We start from the raw sequence: 15,769 nt of genomic DNA, 5'->3' as shown, positions 1-15,769 counted from the left end.
CTTATTCATCAATTTCCCAACAACCTTTTCATGGAATCCAAGACTGCATATCGGTGAAAACAAAATTGGTCATCACTGAAAACAAGACTCACTTGGAATGAAATCGTCTGACGAATCAAAAATTCTTTTTGAACTCAGCGTCAATCTCAATTTTGGATCGACTAGCACGCTTTACTGTTTTTTCACGCTTTCAATCTTCAATTTCCTCCATCCATCCTTTAACCCTCAACGACGACGACGACAACAACAACAAAAATCTCCACCATAACCGCCACCGTCATCAATACAAACCTCCAAACACCTCAAACTCTTCGATTTCTTCTACCGGAGTATCTTTCTCAATCACAATTTCTCTTTCCAAGGTAATCACCTGAAAAATTCTTTTTTCAGAAGCATAACTGACCTTTCCAATTTATCAGTTTTCGATTTTTCGATCTCTTCTATGATCGACAGCTAGACCACTTTTGCTCGAAACTCGAGACAGGCAGCACTACAAGCATGGCATTATCAGCGGGTGCTAGAAGTGCTGCAGCAGACGCCAAGAAGCCAAAGACATTGGCAGACATGCTCTTATCCAGTGAAGATAGTCCATCTACCAACAAGTCGGCAGGTGTTTATATCGATCACAATGCCTCTCAGAACTTTAGAAAGATGGCCTCCTGACCTGGGACTTCCTAATGCAGACGCCATTAGCGATTTTCTGCAATCCCATGACTTCTGCCTCCATTTCGACTTATTATATAAGAGTGCTATCCACCCGCGCACTTTAACAGCACCTAATCCCAAAGTTTCCTCTATTGTAACAGTCCAAAAGATGATCATCGAAGGACGGGCATACGGTGACGGCAAATACTCTGATCCAGATCCGCATATGAAGGGTTGGCAGGATGCTGATCACTATGTCTTATGCTTGTATCGGCTGTATATCTTTAATTCGACTAGACGCAACGGTCTATCCACTAATAGGTAGATGAGTGAGAAAGAGAAGCAGGTCAGACACTGGATGTGTGTTGTTGGAGCTACCGCGGATGAAAACCATCAAAAATCAAAGCCTCGAAGAGAAAAAGCACTGGTGTCGAAAATCCTAGCGTGAAGGGAGTCACTAATCGGCATCCATCTGGGAGTGTGTTCGGAGACACACCAGATAATAAGTCCACTCCCAAAGAGTTGCAGAAGGTAATACAGCATTCATCTCCTCGATCACCACGCATGAGTTCGTTTGGTATTAACATGGGAAGCCTGGATCAATTGTCGGAACAGACAGCTATAAATGTTGATCGACGTCCTCCTCCATCATTTTCTTTAAACCAAAGATCTGCCGCTTCTGGTAGTTCCTCGCGAACACCAGCAGGTGAGATGACGTCTGCCCCACGCGTGGTATTGAAATTGCCTGATGTATGCAAATTTATACAGCAAATAACGATTTTGAAAGCACCTCGGAATAAGAACCACGATCTTGAACACTCAGTGTGGACAATACCTCAACATCCAAGTAGTTTTGAGAAATTTCAAGGACAAATTCTTAGCTCGTCAAAGTTGCAGAAAGAGATGTGGGTACTGATGCCGAAGTTATGAACGACGAGAGCGTCTTTCGAGAGAGGGAGATTCGAAGCTCTCTTCAATTTAAACGCTTCCAAGTCTTTTGTGGCCGCATCAGTCGCTACCATGGCAAAAATGGCCAAGATGGAAAGTTTTCTGGATATTGCAGAATACCAACCACACAGCTACATCAGCGATTATAAATTCTTTAGCTTCAATCCTTAATATCCTCGCTTTCCTTCCAACATTCCAACCTTCCGGTGCAAAAGCTAGCAAGTGACCGGAATGAGACAGATGATAAGGATACTGGATAACCCTAACGTGAAAACTTGTTTGTTAGCCGATGCCACAGGGTTGGGTATGATTATCAAATCGTCGGATTCTGAACACGGGTAAGTTTCTCGCGGATTCCAATATGCCAGTCCTCTACCAACCACTAATAAGTTCCATAGTTAAATAATCAACGCAATCTCGCTGTCGCTCATTATTGAAGGTTTATTCAATCACATCACCGTAGACGAAGCGCATATTTCAAAGAATCGTGACACCATGGCTCACATCACATAAAACCGTCGCCTAGTTAAAACCAAGTTCTCGATCCTGGCGACCGCTACTGTACTCTCTAATCGTGCGAAGGACTTCCGTGGCTACAGATAATTTTCCGAGACGACAGTGGATTATTGACCGAAACTAACCAGAATCAAGGGTCGATACTGCTCTTACCACATTACCAGATTCTCATCCAGCAAGCTTTCTCCGCTTTACCGTCAAGTTTGTTGATAATGGATCACCGGAGAAAACAAGGACTTGAGATTTGCAGGCTGGCGTTGACTTTGAGAGAGCTGGGAGATATGGGCTTTGACATTAGAAATGAGGAGATATAGTCGCTAAATGAAGAATACACGTTCTATATGTAATACATAGAAGTTAGCAGATCGTTCTCTATTTTCCGATAATTGAGAAGTTAAAAGTTTGCCAGGAGTATAAATACCAGCCCCAAACTCTACACAAACATAACTATTCCTGCTGTTCTGTTATCCTTCAGATTATGAGGACCCAGATTATACTATCATCCAAGCTACAATCCCAAAATTCAACATCTCGACCTCTGAGACAGAATCTAAGGTATTAAAAGAGCTAAACTTTAAATATTCAGATGAGTATCCACGCAAATCATATAGTCCTAATGACTGTCATCTTATTTGAAACAACGAAGAGATAAACATAAATTCCCGAGGCCCTCAGTGCTACTGATACTCTTTATTAACCAACTAAATATGCCGATTATTGTAGCATTCCTATCTCTTTCATCGCCAAACCCCCATTTATCACTACTCTACACATTTTCCCTCCTCCGTCATACATCAGATGATCACCCATATCATCTTCCTATGTATTCCTTACACGAAACCTCTCAACCGGCACGATTTTCCTCTTCATTATCAAACTTCTGGACATAACGATTACCTCCCCAAAATCATCCATTGTGCGCCGCAAATCATCATTTTCCTTTCAGATTAGCAATTTTGATAAATCCATTCTAACTCAAGAAAATATGAAGCTCATTTTGCTGAGAAGCTCACTTGAAGCCACCACAATGATGAAATACTGTCTAAAAGCAACAATTTCCTGTGTTTCCACTTCCTTCCATTCCCACCATCTCTCATGTCCTCATTCTGGCAGTAATCTTTCGTCAGAGACGGAAGCTTAAGGCCAATTATAAGCAAAAGCGCCCAGCTAGATGTCCAGTTATGGATGAACATACCTCTAACGCTCTTCTCTAACCATAGCTTCCTCCCTCACATGACCTGATATAAATTTAACCTCAAACTCCCTCCACATACTTCCGTCCTATTGCCAGCACAAACCATATTACACCCTGTCATGCTCGGTGATAGGCCTGATTGGAGTGTTGCGCCTGCATTTATGTTTGATCCGCAGTAGCATTCATCTCCTAAAGTTCGCAGTCATCATTAGCACTAATTTTAACCCCAGTCATACTATCACTTTTCCATCTCTTTCTATCTTGTAACCTAGATAACATGAAATGTACTCACCATACTCAACACCAAAATAAGTCCACCCACCACAGGCCATAGAACAAGCCTCCACACTAGTATTCATCCCCGGAATTGGATTCTCTAAACCACTCAAAGCACGACCTTTTGTAGATTCATTATAGCATCCTAAATAATTCCAGCCCGTTAAATTCATGACTGTGATTGGTCCTGATGGTGCCGAGATAGTGCCATTAAACTGGTACATGTTGAGTCTGGAACCACCTATTGTTATGTATTAGTAGATGTATCTCTGTAGGAAGGTAATGGGATGGAAAATTTGGACACGTAACCTCCACAATATTCTCCAGAATTTCCAGCGCACAACATATCACATCCATTAACACTCGGGATGATGCTTTCTTGAAGAACTGAGCCGGCATTTATGGTTGCACCGCAATAGCATCTAAAGAAAGTTAGTTGCGACAATGCAGTGAGTGGAGGTTGGATCAGGCTAACTCATTAGAATACTCCATTCCGAAATATTCAAAAGCCGAGCAGCTCGATTGACAAGACTCTATTGTGAATCCTCCGATAGGAGGCGCGGGTCGTAGACCAGAGAGGGCACGACCTGTGGTTGCTTCACTGTAGCATCCTAGATAGTTATAGCCGGTAAGATTTGTTACCGTGATGGGCCCTGTGGGCGTAGGAAATACCGAGGTTGTTGATATTGTTGAGGGTGTTGACGTTGTTGGGGATATTGAGGACGACAAAGTTGATATGGAAGTTGATGTAGTATTCTCCGTCGTAGAAATTGAAGAAGTACCGCTTGAGCTGGTAGTAGACGCAGTTGTACTTGTCGAGATCATAGATGGCGACGAAGAAGTTGCTGTGTTAAGCATATATACATCAAGTTTTCCTGGTCCACCGCAATATTCTTTGGCATTACCCTTACAAAGCATGGAACATCCATTAATGCTTGGAGTATCACTAGTCTGATTGACCGAGCCGACACCTAATGCACTATAAGTTCGCGGAGTCAGCATTACGAGGTGGAAATTTTGGAGTCAAACGAGGATATACTCACTTCCCACAATAGCATTCGTTAGCATACTCCATACCAAAGTATGTAAATCCTTTGCAAGCAGTTGCACATAATTCGATTGTAAATCCTGTAGATGGTGCTTGAGGGCTGAAACCACCCAAAGCACGATCATTTGTCGCTTCACTATAACATCCTAAGTAATTATAATTACCAACACTATTGACTGTCTTGGGACCATACAATGCTGGATCAGATCCAGCCACATATTCTGTAGGGTTATAGAAAATGGAGATATAGCCAGTTCCTCCACATCCATCGGTCGGGTCACCAGGGCAAGCAAAATTACACAGTGCATTAGTAGGATCTTGTGAAGCTAGAGGTGGTGGATTACTATAAGTTTGAGGAGTCAGTATTGCATACAAGAACAATATGGATGTTGAAAATCTTTGGGAGATCCTCCAGTATTTGATCCGAGGGGATCTCTCGTACGTAATCCCATAAAGGGCCAGGATTGAATCTAGCGTTCTCGCTTGTGGATACGCTAAACCCAATCTCGATCCTCGGGGATAAATCAAATAATGCCCAGGTGCTACTTAGAACCTGCAGATATTACTTGAGGGGATTTGACAGAACACGAAAAGCCTCGACCTTATGATCGCATAAAGGGCAGATTTCGAAGGAAAACGAAGCAAATGAAGCAAGTGGAATGTGAATGTTGCATGAAGAACCAGAAATAGCACATGGAATGAAATACGAACATGAAGGGTGAAATCGAGGAACAAATGTAGGCAGTAAAACCAAAGAGAATAGTGAATCTTGGAAACTTACTTGCCACACCAACATTGGCTAGTATATTCTGTACCAGCAAAGCTGTATTGTGCGATTCCATAACATGCTTCTTGGCACATATTATTGCTGTTTCCAGTGACGTTGGGCGTATACCCTTGATTAGGTAACAGACGTGGTCCAATGTTAGATTCCCGAAAGCATCCGAGATAATTGTAGATTGTTTTCCCGGTTGTAGAATTTACTGGGCCAACCTTCTTCGAGATGACGATTCCAGTGATTTCGACAACGTGAACTCCCCAGTTGACATCATCTGTATTCAAAGTCCAAGTATTGTTGAGCACGAAGTCTGGCTGATTGTATTGTTCCACATTTGCTGAGAAAATAACGGTTCCATATGCACAATCATTGACAGCTATCTGTTGTGATTCGTGCAATTCCGTTGGGTCACTAATGTGAAAGACGCCATTTGGTGGCTTGCTCTTACTAATCTCTAGTGATGAGCCTCCAACATTACAAATCCGTATTTGCTGGGAAGATGAACTTCCAGGTGCTACTTTGCCAAAGTCCATAAGAAGATTGGCTTGAGGAAGCCATCCACCTTCGCCATTGCTAATTGAAAAATTGGTTATTGGAGCCGTTGAGGCAATACCCTCAAGAATAATGTTGACCGTACCTCCATCGGACCACACTTGCCAATAAGAATTATATGATCTGGTTCCATTGGTTGGTTCAAAGGAAGATTGGATAGATATTTGCGAGCTAGGAGCAATTTGACTTCCAATTTCCGGAAGACCTACTGCACTGAAATAACCAAACCCCAAATCCCATGTCCCATTTATCACGGTGCTGTTGATGAATATCGGACTATCATCTAAGTCATCCGCAGTATATGCATACCCCAGGATTGTCATCGCCATCAACCCTTTATTTGATATCGTAAAGATAGCCGATTGGGAATTTATATCACTTTCATCTGTGATAATAATTCCGCCATAATCCACCGTAGTCGGAGCAATAGCTAGGAAGGGCTTTGAGGAGACCTCTGTACCAGTCAAACTTATTGGATAAAGAGTAGCAAAGCCGGCGACAGCATTTGTCGTTAGAATTGTCAAAGGTGTGCTTTTTATTCCAGGAGATACATTTCCAAAAGATGTATTCGGCGTTGCTCCAATTTGAACATTTGTCAAGTCCCAGGTGACGGGAAATGTAAATGTGGCCCCCGCTTTCAATGGACCTGTTGGCAATGTTGAATTATCAACGGAGAAGTACCCGGTTCCAACAGTCGCACCGTTTATTGAAGTAATCGCAATATTTGTTGTACAATTGACAGTCTGGAAAGACTTATCTCCAAGCGCAATGATGCCGAAATCAATTGGAGAGGAACAGTTTACTAACAACAGATTAGCATAAATTGCTGTTTCATTTGGAAGAATCAAACAGAAGAATTGTTCAAGAAAATAGTGATACTCACAGGGAAGATTAACAGGAGCTCCGAGACAATAAAGAACGCCGTTTGAATCTGTTGTATATACTCGACCATTTCCGAAAGCTGGACGTTGGAATTTGTTTGCGCCTCCTATTTGAGATAGCTTGATTGTTTGTAAAACACCATTCTGGGGTACAGCATACCATGCACGGAGGCCAGCATCAGGGTCTGTCATCCATAGAATTGCTGTACCGATTTGGTTATTGAAGCTAGTGACAGTTGGTATTCCAACTCCAACACGACCTGCAGAGACCTCATTCGTTTGACCAACTTTGGAAAATTGGGGAAGACCGCTAGATGTGAATGTGAGTTGATAGACTGATGTTGCCAACCCGACTGGAGTGCAGTAGATAAAACCACCCTCGAGAGGATAAGAGCCGCATGCACCAAAGACGGCAGCACTCGTGACGATTGTTTGCAAGATATTATCCGTTTGTCCAGGTCCTAGCTTGTATCCACCAAGATTATTCGCATTTAGGATATAAATTTTTCCGTTTTTACCAGCAGTAACGGCCATTTTTTCTACACCTGTGCCTTTGAATACTATGGGATCGAGTAGAACAATACCTCCACTACCAAAATCTTGATCACCAGCATCCATGTTCTGATAGTCATAAGGTTGGAAGTAATCCGATACGGATATTACACCTGCGCTGTCCAAGGCGAGATTTATGGTTGCCTCTCCTAGTGTTTGACAGCCACTCGAACCTGAAGCTGGTGTCCCTTGGTTTTGATGAGCCTAGAGAAGACTGTCAGTTACCAAGTGGCATTGAGTAACTGCTAGGGAGCATGGCATACTTACACCACCATTACCAGATACAAGGAAAATTCTAGCTCCATCAGTTGCCAATCCCATTCCACTCATCCATATACCACCTTCTCCGCCTCCACCTCCGTCAAGCAAAATATTTGTTTGTGGAACTAATGGTCCACTTTCAACCGCCCAGTTTGTGATAATCTTGGCTTTGTTAATGTCGATACCCATGACAAGACCAGTGTAATTGAATAGATCGCAATGGCCCCCAAAGGAGCCATATACTACACTTCCAATTTGTGTCAATGAAGGACGTTGTAGAATAACCCCTCCTATAAAATACTTTTCGGGGGCATTATCTGCGATTGCGCCGTCAATAAGAATTGGGTAAGAATCCACGTCAAGTAAAGTACTGATATTGACCGCATGAAAGTAATAAACACCATTTGCTGTTCCAGTACTGCGAGATCGTAGAGTCAGTAAGATTTATCAATGATATACTCTGAAGCCAAATGAGAAGAATGAAGAATTGATAGTATGAAATCAGGGAACGGAGTTAGGCAGTAAGATGATGGAATTGTTAAACCACTGATACTTACTTTCCTGGAGCTCTATAATTTGGAATATAAGTTTTGGAAAAGAAATATACTATATCAGTGGCGGGGTCAATAGTTGGTGTGCCTATAACTTGATTAGTGGTGGAATAAGATAAGGACATAACTCTTATTTACCTATGATACCAATGTAATTGGGAATATCTTGCAACATGTTATTCAATGAAATCCAATCATTCTTTCACATTCAAACTTACCTGTACATCCTATATCAGATTGTAAGAAAGGAGTATGAACTTGTCTTAAGTTTATAAGAACTCCAGTCTCGGCATTTAGGGTTCTGATATAATTTTGGTTAGATGCAAGAAATACCAATTGGGGGCCGCCTGTAAGTGGTGTATAAGTTAATGGTTTAGCATAGAACTGTTTTTGTCAGCAGTTTTTCATGCACTTTTAAAATGATCCTATACCCAGAAAAGGCATTTTCATATCACAAACGTTGTAGTTAGAATCATGCAAAAGTCAACGCTTGAAGACATTTTGATGGTTGATCTGTACGGGTATCACGTACAATATCTTGCCGTTCAATTCTGAGATTGAGCTGAAACAATGGTGGCATTACTAACCTGTTCTTGGTAATTGAAAGCGACTTTCCACAGCTGACCAAATGATGAACTGTCAATAATTCCCGGGTCCATGTTATGATTAGTCCTGATGATTATTCAGAATCTTGCTCTAGTATATGGGAAGAAAAGTACTTACAAATATCCTGTTTGCTGCAAATCCGCATCTCTATATTCGTCCGTAGATGAGAGGCTTTGAACTAAAACATCACTGCAGATCACCGTAAGAAGCACGGTAATGTAAAAAGAAGAGAATAGCATGTTGTTGAGGCTCTTTGGAGATTTATTTGCACCGGAATTAGTTGCGATATACGACGAGAGTCGAGAGGATGGTTTTCGCCTCTGTTTAAATGGTGAGACGATATATTGGCATTGAGGTCCTATTCTTTTGAATGGTGCGAGCTCTCCGATACTTTGGAGATTTTTCCTCTTCCAAAGGCTTTTCTCGCTATGATTCTGCCTGGATTTGCCGTAGAGATTGTAGAGATTGTAGAGGTTGCGGCAATTTACCTTTGTTATTCATATACCAATATCTATCTGGAGGGGCGATATGAAAATATATGATAGCATGCAATGATAATACTCAGGTATTGGTGAAGGGAGATATGATGAATCAAGCAGAGAGATTTAGGACTCGGGGTCTTCTCCTGATCATGATATTGCAGAATCCAGTGTGAATTATTCCTTGGAAAGATGAAAGAGAGATAATGAGGGGGCAAACTCGACTGACTTGACCAAATTTGACCATCCCCACTCAAGAACGAGATAGTGACAGATAAAGGGCAATTTTCAGAGCAGAGGAAGGAGCAAGCCATGTGAACAGGAACAGGCAAGCACGTCAAACCCCGACCACGTTCTTGCAACTTCCATTGCAGAAGGCTATCTGCATTGGTGTCTGTGAGATCTAAATCATACCCGAAGCAGAGTTTTGAACGTTGCATAAGAGCATGAGATACGGCGAATGTAGACCCTCTAGATTCCGAAGATGGCAAGCACATTGATCGAGAACTTTCCCAACAACGCAACATCTCATTCTCAGCAAATTTGTTTTTCATGGTTTCTCGAAACCGATTTGGTCAGGTGAAGAGTTCTGTAGACAATTTAAAGCCTCCAGACATTCTAGCATCTGTATCTCATATTGAAAGGCCTTGCTAGATGAATCCAGACATTCGCATATTATTACGTCAAAAAATTCTTCCATGTCGTGAACTGCGAGTGAAGTTTCTGGGGTTCAAGGGACACAAGGAATCAAACTTTTCGCCAAGGTATGGCGGGGTATCAAAACTACCATTACGCTACGTAGGGACATTAACCTTACCTGGTACAGTGATCATGGAACGACCCTGAAAACGAAATCATCAAGAAATCCACAACAACTAAGAACTGCACCGAGGTTTGCAAACTTTCTATTTCATATCATCTCTACGAGCCCACCAGTGGTCCCACCAGAGTCGATTGAGCCTTTCCGGCACGCTCGGCCTGAGGTTAACGGCATTGATCGGATATTGCAGCTCAATAATATCTTGTTGTCCTTTTACCTCAAAACTCTTTGTCATATATATATATGCATACCTAGGTACGTATCAATAGCCGTGTATTCTAAAATGTTAATGGGGGCTTGTAACTCTCCCTATTGGTTTTCTCAAATCTAGTCACTATCATGAGGTTTGTCCCCTTCATTTTGTATCCGTTAATCCTCTACGCTCTCGCACACTATGGCTTCCCCGTCGAGCATTCTCTTTCTCACATCGATGAGGTTTCGTCTCGAGCTCTGCAAATTTTCCTGCTTTTCATATCCTTATACCTGAATTTTCGTCCCGCGGGCGTTTCAACACTTTGTGCGTCCCGTTCAGCAACCCCGCCATTGCCACTCTTTTCGCAGCGCACACGGATCTCATCGATAACACGCCAAAAATGTTAAATGTGATGTAGCTGATACGCCATTGGGTAGAAACGTTGCACTATATCCTACGCAGAACTATCCGAACACAGTTGCTGGCGGTGGAGTATATATCAGTGGCTGCGAGAGATCTTGAGACAGTCCCCAAAGTTGGTAATCTTACAATCGAGGTGCGGGGTTCTTGACGATATCTACAACATGGCTCTTCATGCATTTACCAACACATCAAAGCTTTTCGGCTGCATATCAATGTCTTGCATCTCGAGGAGGAAGCAAACCAGAAATCGATAGTCAACCACTCGCTTTGGATACCTAGGTACTACTTGTCTTTACACAACTCACACTCCTTTGCCACGTCTTGCAAGCGCAAGCTTAGTACAGGAATCAACTTACTTGATAACTGGCTTTATTGACTTTATGATCATCGGTTCGAGCTTCACTTTTTTTTTTTCCAAATACTTTTTGTTGCATGTCTTCTGGAACACTTTTCAGCCGAAGTCATTTTGCGGGGGAATTCTCATCCGGATGAACGTTTAAAAGCTCTTGGCGAAATTGACTGCTGCATAACTGGCCTGATAGTTCGGTCATTCATTTCTCGGATCGTTCTCCGATTTTATCCATGCCACAACATCATCAATGGGTGTAAATGATAACGGGTAATTACAATTGATTAATGGTTCTCCTCCTAAAAGATTCATCCACAGCCCTATCATTAGTTTTATCGTCGATCATACTTGTTTGCATCAAAAAGATTTTTGTTTGTTGTTGCATGATGTACCGGCTCAGCTATTTCCCTTCCCGTATTCTCATGCTTAGTTAGGAACGTACAAATTGAGCTTCATGTAAGATTTTGAACACTTTTTATATCGTATATTGCGTGCTAGTTCATACCTTGAGCGCGATGTGTTGCGGCTTCAAAACGTGCTCGACTTTCAGGCTAGGGAGGATCTTCACCACTCCTCGTGGTTCAAATTTGGTCCTCCAATGATGTCTGAAGCTTTGATTGCGCTTGAATCTTCTGAAGAAATCATAATTTCCTCTGTATATATCTGCGATTATAGTGTCTTATTAAGTATCCTTTTTTTAATGTACACAGCACTGCCAGTTTCCACCATCTCTATTTATAAGGTCCCCCTTAGCCTGATTCGCCAACGCTCAATAAGTACTATTACTTTTGCCAATCAACTGATACTGGTTCTTCATTATCTACCGTGTGCCATATCCCTTCTCTTTTATATCCGACCAATCCTCCTCCTCCTGGCACAAATTTGGCGATAGACTCTCTAATCCTGCATTTTTCCGATATCTGCTCCGCCTTCTCTATAATATAATCACCAAGGTTTTGACTTGTGCCCTTTTTCCTCATTTCTTCAATCGCGGCTCCTTCTTCAATGTCCATCATTTTTTTGGCAATTTTAGTGTATATCATACTATCAATAATGCCTTCCTTTCGATTACAATTTTCAAGAATACGCAAAGCTCGACGACGCATTGACGGATCTCGACATCTAGTGGAAACTAAATAGATAGGAGTAAGGAAGCCGCGATGGTAATGAAAGGTTGGAGGAGTTCCTCCCTGATTAGGACTAATCATAAATTTATTTGGAGAGGTCATCTCGGCATAATCAAGTATCATTTGATATTGGGGGAGGTAAGAATCCCAAGCTATTTCACCTATCGCTATATCGATATTGAGGAGAATTGAAACTATCGTACGACTCATTTGTAACAAGAGAACTGCTGGATGGAATGGTGGAAAGTCGGAAGCATCAAACGCCGCGCACCAAGATGAAAATCCGTATCGCATATTTGCTCCATGAATTGGTGGAGTCTGACATGTAGAAAAATCGATATGTTTTCGTAATGGATCCAAAGGATCTAACCATCTTGAAAGGCCATCATATCTGTGGTAGCGCTGAAGCACCGGAGGAGGAGGTATACGATGTTTGTTGGCTTCTCCCAATTGCTCCATCATATTCCATAGATAAGAAAGGTATAAATCGAATGCATTCTGCGCTTCCTCTACTGTCGTGAAGGTATGAGGTATGTTGAGGGTAGGCAGTTGAAGGAGGCGTGTAGTATTAGCCGCAGTGGCTGTTTGTCCGCATTCTGTAATTTGATTTTCTAACCGAGCAAACATAGGAAGAAAAACATCCTTTTGCAAAGAACCATCCTTGAGTCCCCCAAGTCTCTTATCTTCCTCGATAAGAATCTTTATACCACCAGCGATGTGGGTTAAGGAAGCCTCATAATTGTTCCTTAGATTGTCAAAAGCGGAGAAAACCAGGCACATCATAAGAACAATATCAATGTTTAAAGCCTTGGGGTTGACTATTCTTTGAATAGCCTTTTGATAATGAATCAAGGCATAATTCGAATCCAATGCTTGGACATCTCTTGAATGCCCAAAATTCTCATGAAGAGCCCCCAAGGCAACAACAGCATTAAAAATAGCCGATTCTGCATGAGCCGTTTGTAACAAAACAGAAGACCAAAGATCCGCTTCGAAAGGTCCCGTCAACTCTACCGCTGTTCGAAGCCGAAAGAAATCAAAGAATCTTTGCTCTCTTGGTGTGATACCGGGTAGGAGACTTAATGCGTCAACAGGCGAGGAAGCAGAATATACAACGAATTTGAGTGGCCGGCTACAGGAGGTGGACATGGATGATGGAGGTGCATATCCTCCGCAAGTTCGTTTGGCCTTGAGACATCGTTGACATGTCGGCTTGCCTTCGTCACATTTCACCCGGCGCGCCCTAATACCAAATAAGCTTAATGAAAAGAATTCTCCGGAGGGTTTCGGCCCAGAATACTACCTACTTGCATGTAATGCAACCCGATCGGACTTTACTACCACCGTATCGGAATCGCATAATACTGGAGCTCATTTTCTTTTTTCGCACGCGGTTTACAAGTCAATTACAAGACGTGGCGGTAGTATAGACTGTCGAGCCGTGTCGTTGTCGATAATACCCACCTTTTTGCACGGAAAACACCAATTATCGTTGATTGCTCAAGAAATGTTGACATAAATATGTCACCCCCACTTTTCACATAAAATTAAGGGTATATCTGGAAGGGGGTTAGTGTGGCTTAAAGCGGTTAGTAGTCTACGAGAAAATCCCTGCCCCTTATCTTCCCTTCTTCTGGCTACTCGCTCGTCTACTCGTTCAGAACTGGTATGGAACTTGTGTTAAGAATCAACACTCGGTCCGAGTTTCACGTTATGTGAATCTTTATTGCATACACCGTTGATATTTCCAAATGCTTGATGTGAAATTTGAAAGATGGGTTGCCCCAATCAGGTCAGCTGAGATCCCCAAATCATTCTCAGTATGAGAACTACCATCGGACTGGCTCAGTTGTCCGCAACTAGGTCTTCATTAAGAGGATTGAAGTGAATCAGTTTTGGTATCTTGAGAGATGCTGAAAGATTGGTCTGTTGCATATTGGTGTATAATTCTGTTTATCGTATTTCTGTTGCTTTCCCATCTCATCTTCTAGGAACTGCTCATTTCCTCTCTCATGAACTTTCTCGACATTCCTACGTGTATGTGTACTTTGACTACAAGATCATTGACTGGAGCCTGTCTTAATGCTTTAATTAGCACTCATCTCGTCTGTTCAAGCTTCTATCCCAAGGTCCTTGAGAGCCCCATTGCATTAAAGGCAAACGCGAGTCACTGAGCCTGTGACTTATGACGAGGTTAGGGCTTTGATATTCTAGTTTTGTTTTCTCCCGCTTTATAATTAATGTTTTCCAAGGATTCTGGTTTGCAACCTTAACGGCCGGAGCCTCAACAGTCAGTTAAAGTTCTAATTGACACTGGTTTCGCCGAGTTAGTTCTCAATCCAGGGTTGTACAACACTGGTTCAATATCTTTACGCTGATAGAAGTCGTTCGATGTAATCTATAGAACTGCCACTAGTGATCAATCATCTGTAAGTTCAAGTGAAACTGAATTTTATCTCAATGATCCATTTAATACTAGTCATTATAGATTTCTCAACTCTTCCAGATAATCGGCACTCTTTATAACGATACAATCCTCCTTCGATGTCTCACTTTTCCCAATCAACCCATCTACCTCTAATACCATTTCCACTTCTATCTACTCGCACAATGGCATCGTCGAACTTAGGAACTCCTCGCTTAGTGGTAGCAATTGCACAACTTACTTCTACATTGAAGTCTCGTCCCGAAGTGTCGCTTTAGATTCGTTCTCTCCACAGCTAGTATTTGTTGTCTGACTCTCGGCGTCATCGATGACGATTTGGTTGACGAAAATTACTTGGAAAAAGTTCTGGTTATTCAGGACTGGGCTACTTTTGGTGATGTCACCAACAATAGTACTCTCGCCAGCTTGTAGGATTCAATTTTGGAATTTGACTGTGGGAGTACTGGAATTTTTAAATCCATATCTGCTGTAAATACCTCTTTAATCTTACCAACATCCAATCTGTACTTGTTTTTTTCCGCAGCGGGTGATACGTTGATAGGCTATTACCGTTGTTCGTCTTTCCACACTATCTGGATAAGTCTTCCATCGGAGTTGAAATTCACATCCTCTGCGGCCTCGAACAAATCCACTATTTTTGATATCGAAAGCTCAGCACTTTTTATTAGCTAGGAGGAAAATAGTTGCACATCTGCCGTCTCGAATTTTGATTGTGAGGCTCAATCTCTTCTGTGGGTGAATGGACAAGCTTTTTTTCAGTGAAATTATTCAGATCATGATTTGAATAATGGAGATATAGGTTTCGCGGTGTCGGACGGAGAAATAGATAGTGGGAGTCTCTCCGCTGTGAGAGGACTGTTCATGATTGATCTTTGACATCATCACAGGCGTTCAGAATCGATCACTTCAATAGGCCAATGTCTTCCATCTTGATATGTACGTCGCAAAGTCGACAGATCTATTTTTATTCCCATAAGATTGCATGAACAAGTTGATATGTTTGCATTACATGCAGTAAGTTTTCATTACTGATTTTTTCAAGATGGTAGCTGATGACGTACCACGTAGCGAGTTCGTACTGAATTGGTTTTCAACATAGAAGCAAGAGCCTCTGGGAATGCCA

At 42.0% G+C, this 15,769-nt stretch overlaps 4 protein-coding genes across 4 annotated transcripts; 2 read left to right on the top strand and 2 right to left on the bottom strand.

Moving 5' to 3' along the window:
- Positions 1-498: 498 nt before the first annotated feature.
- EAF01_001756 (uncharacterized protein) lies at positions 499-970 on the top strand (the record flags this gene model as incomplete). Its single annotated transcript, XM_038910006.1, has 2 exons — positions 499-610; positions 648-970. 2 exons carry the CDS (start codon positions 499-501, stop codon positions 968-970), a joined length of 435 nt encoding a protein of 144 aa, XP_038774818.1.
- An 854-nt stretch (positions 971-1,824) lies between these two features.
- Positions 1,825-2,350, top strand: EAF01_001755 (uncharacterized protein; the record flags this gene model as incomplete). The annotated part of the gene is made up of 2 exons (XM_038910005.1): positions 1,825-1,931; positions 2,245-2,350. 2 exons carry the CDS (start codon positions 1,825-1,827, stop codon positions 2,348-2,350), a joined length of 213 nt encoding a protein of 70 aa, XP_038774817.1.
- Positions 2,351-3,338: 988 nt separating this feature from the next.
- EAF01_001754 (uncharacterized protein) lies at positions 3,339-9,048 on the bottom strand (the record flags this gene model as incomplete). Its single annotated transcript, XM_038910004.1, has 13 exons — positions 3,339-3,493; positions 3,597-3,821; positions 3,890-4,002; positions 4,056-4,559; positions 4,624-4,971; positions 5,410-6,760; positions 6,842-7,595; positions 7,659-8,070; positions 8,210-8,291; positions 8,342-8,368; positions 8,422-8,587; positions 8,791-8,875; positions 8,927-9,048. The coding sequence occupies 13 exons, from the start codon at positions 9,046-9,048 to the stop codon at positions 3,339-3,341; spliced, it is 4,344 nt and encodes a 1,447-aa protein (XP_038774816.1).
- A 2,561-nt stretch (positions 9,049-11,609) lies between these two features.
- Positions 11,610-13,575, bottom strand: EAF01_001753 (uncharacterized protein; the record flags this gene model as incomplete). The annotated part of the gene is made up of 2 exons (XM_038910003.1): positions 11,610-13,443; positions 13,508-13,575. The coding sequence occupies 2 exons, from the start codon at positions 13,573-13,575 to the stop codon at positions 11,856-11,858; spliced, it is 1,656 nt and encodes a 551-aa protein (XP_038774815.1). The 3' UTR covers positions 11,610-11,855.
- Positions 13,576-15,769: the final 2,194 nt, after the last annotated feature.

This window comes from Botrytis porri, assembly GCF_014898465.1.
Source record: "Botrytis porri strain MUCL 3234 chromosome Unknown BPOR_002, whole genome shotgun sequence".
NCBI classification, from domain to species: domain Eukaryota; kingdom Fungi; phylum Ascomycota; class Leotiomycetes; order Helotiales; family Sclerotiniaceae; genus Botrytis; species Botrytis porri.
The sequence above is the reverse complement of the archived record's forward strand: the minus strand, read 5'-3'. Positions and strand labels throughout refer to the sequence as shown.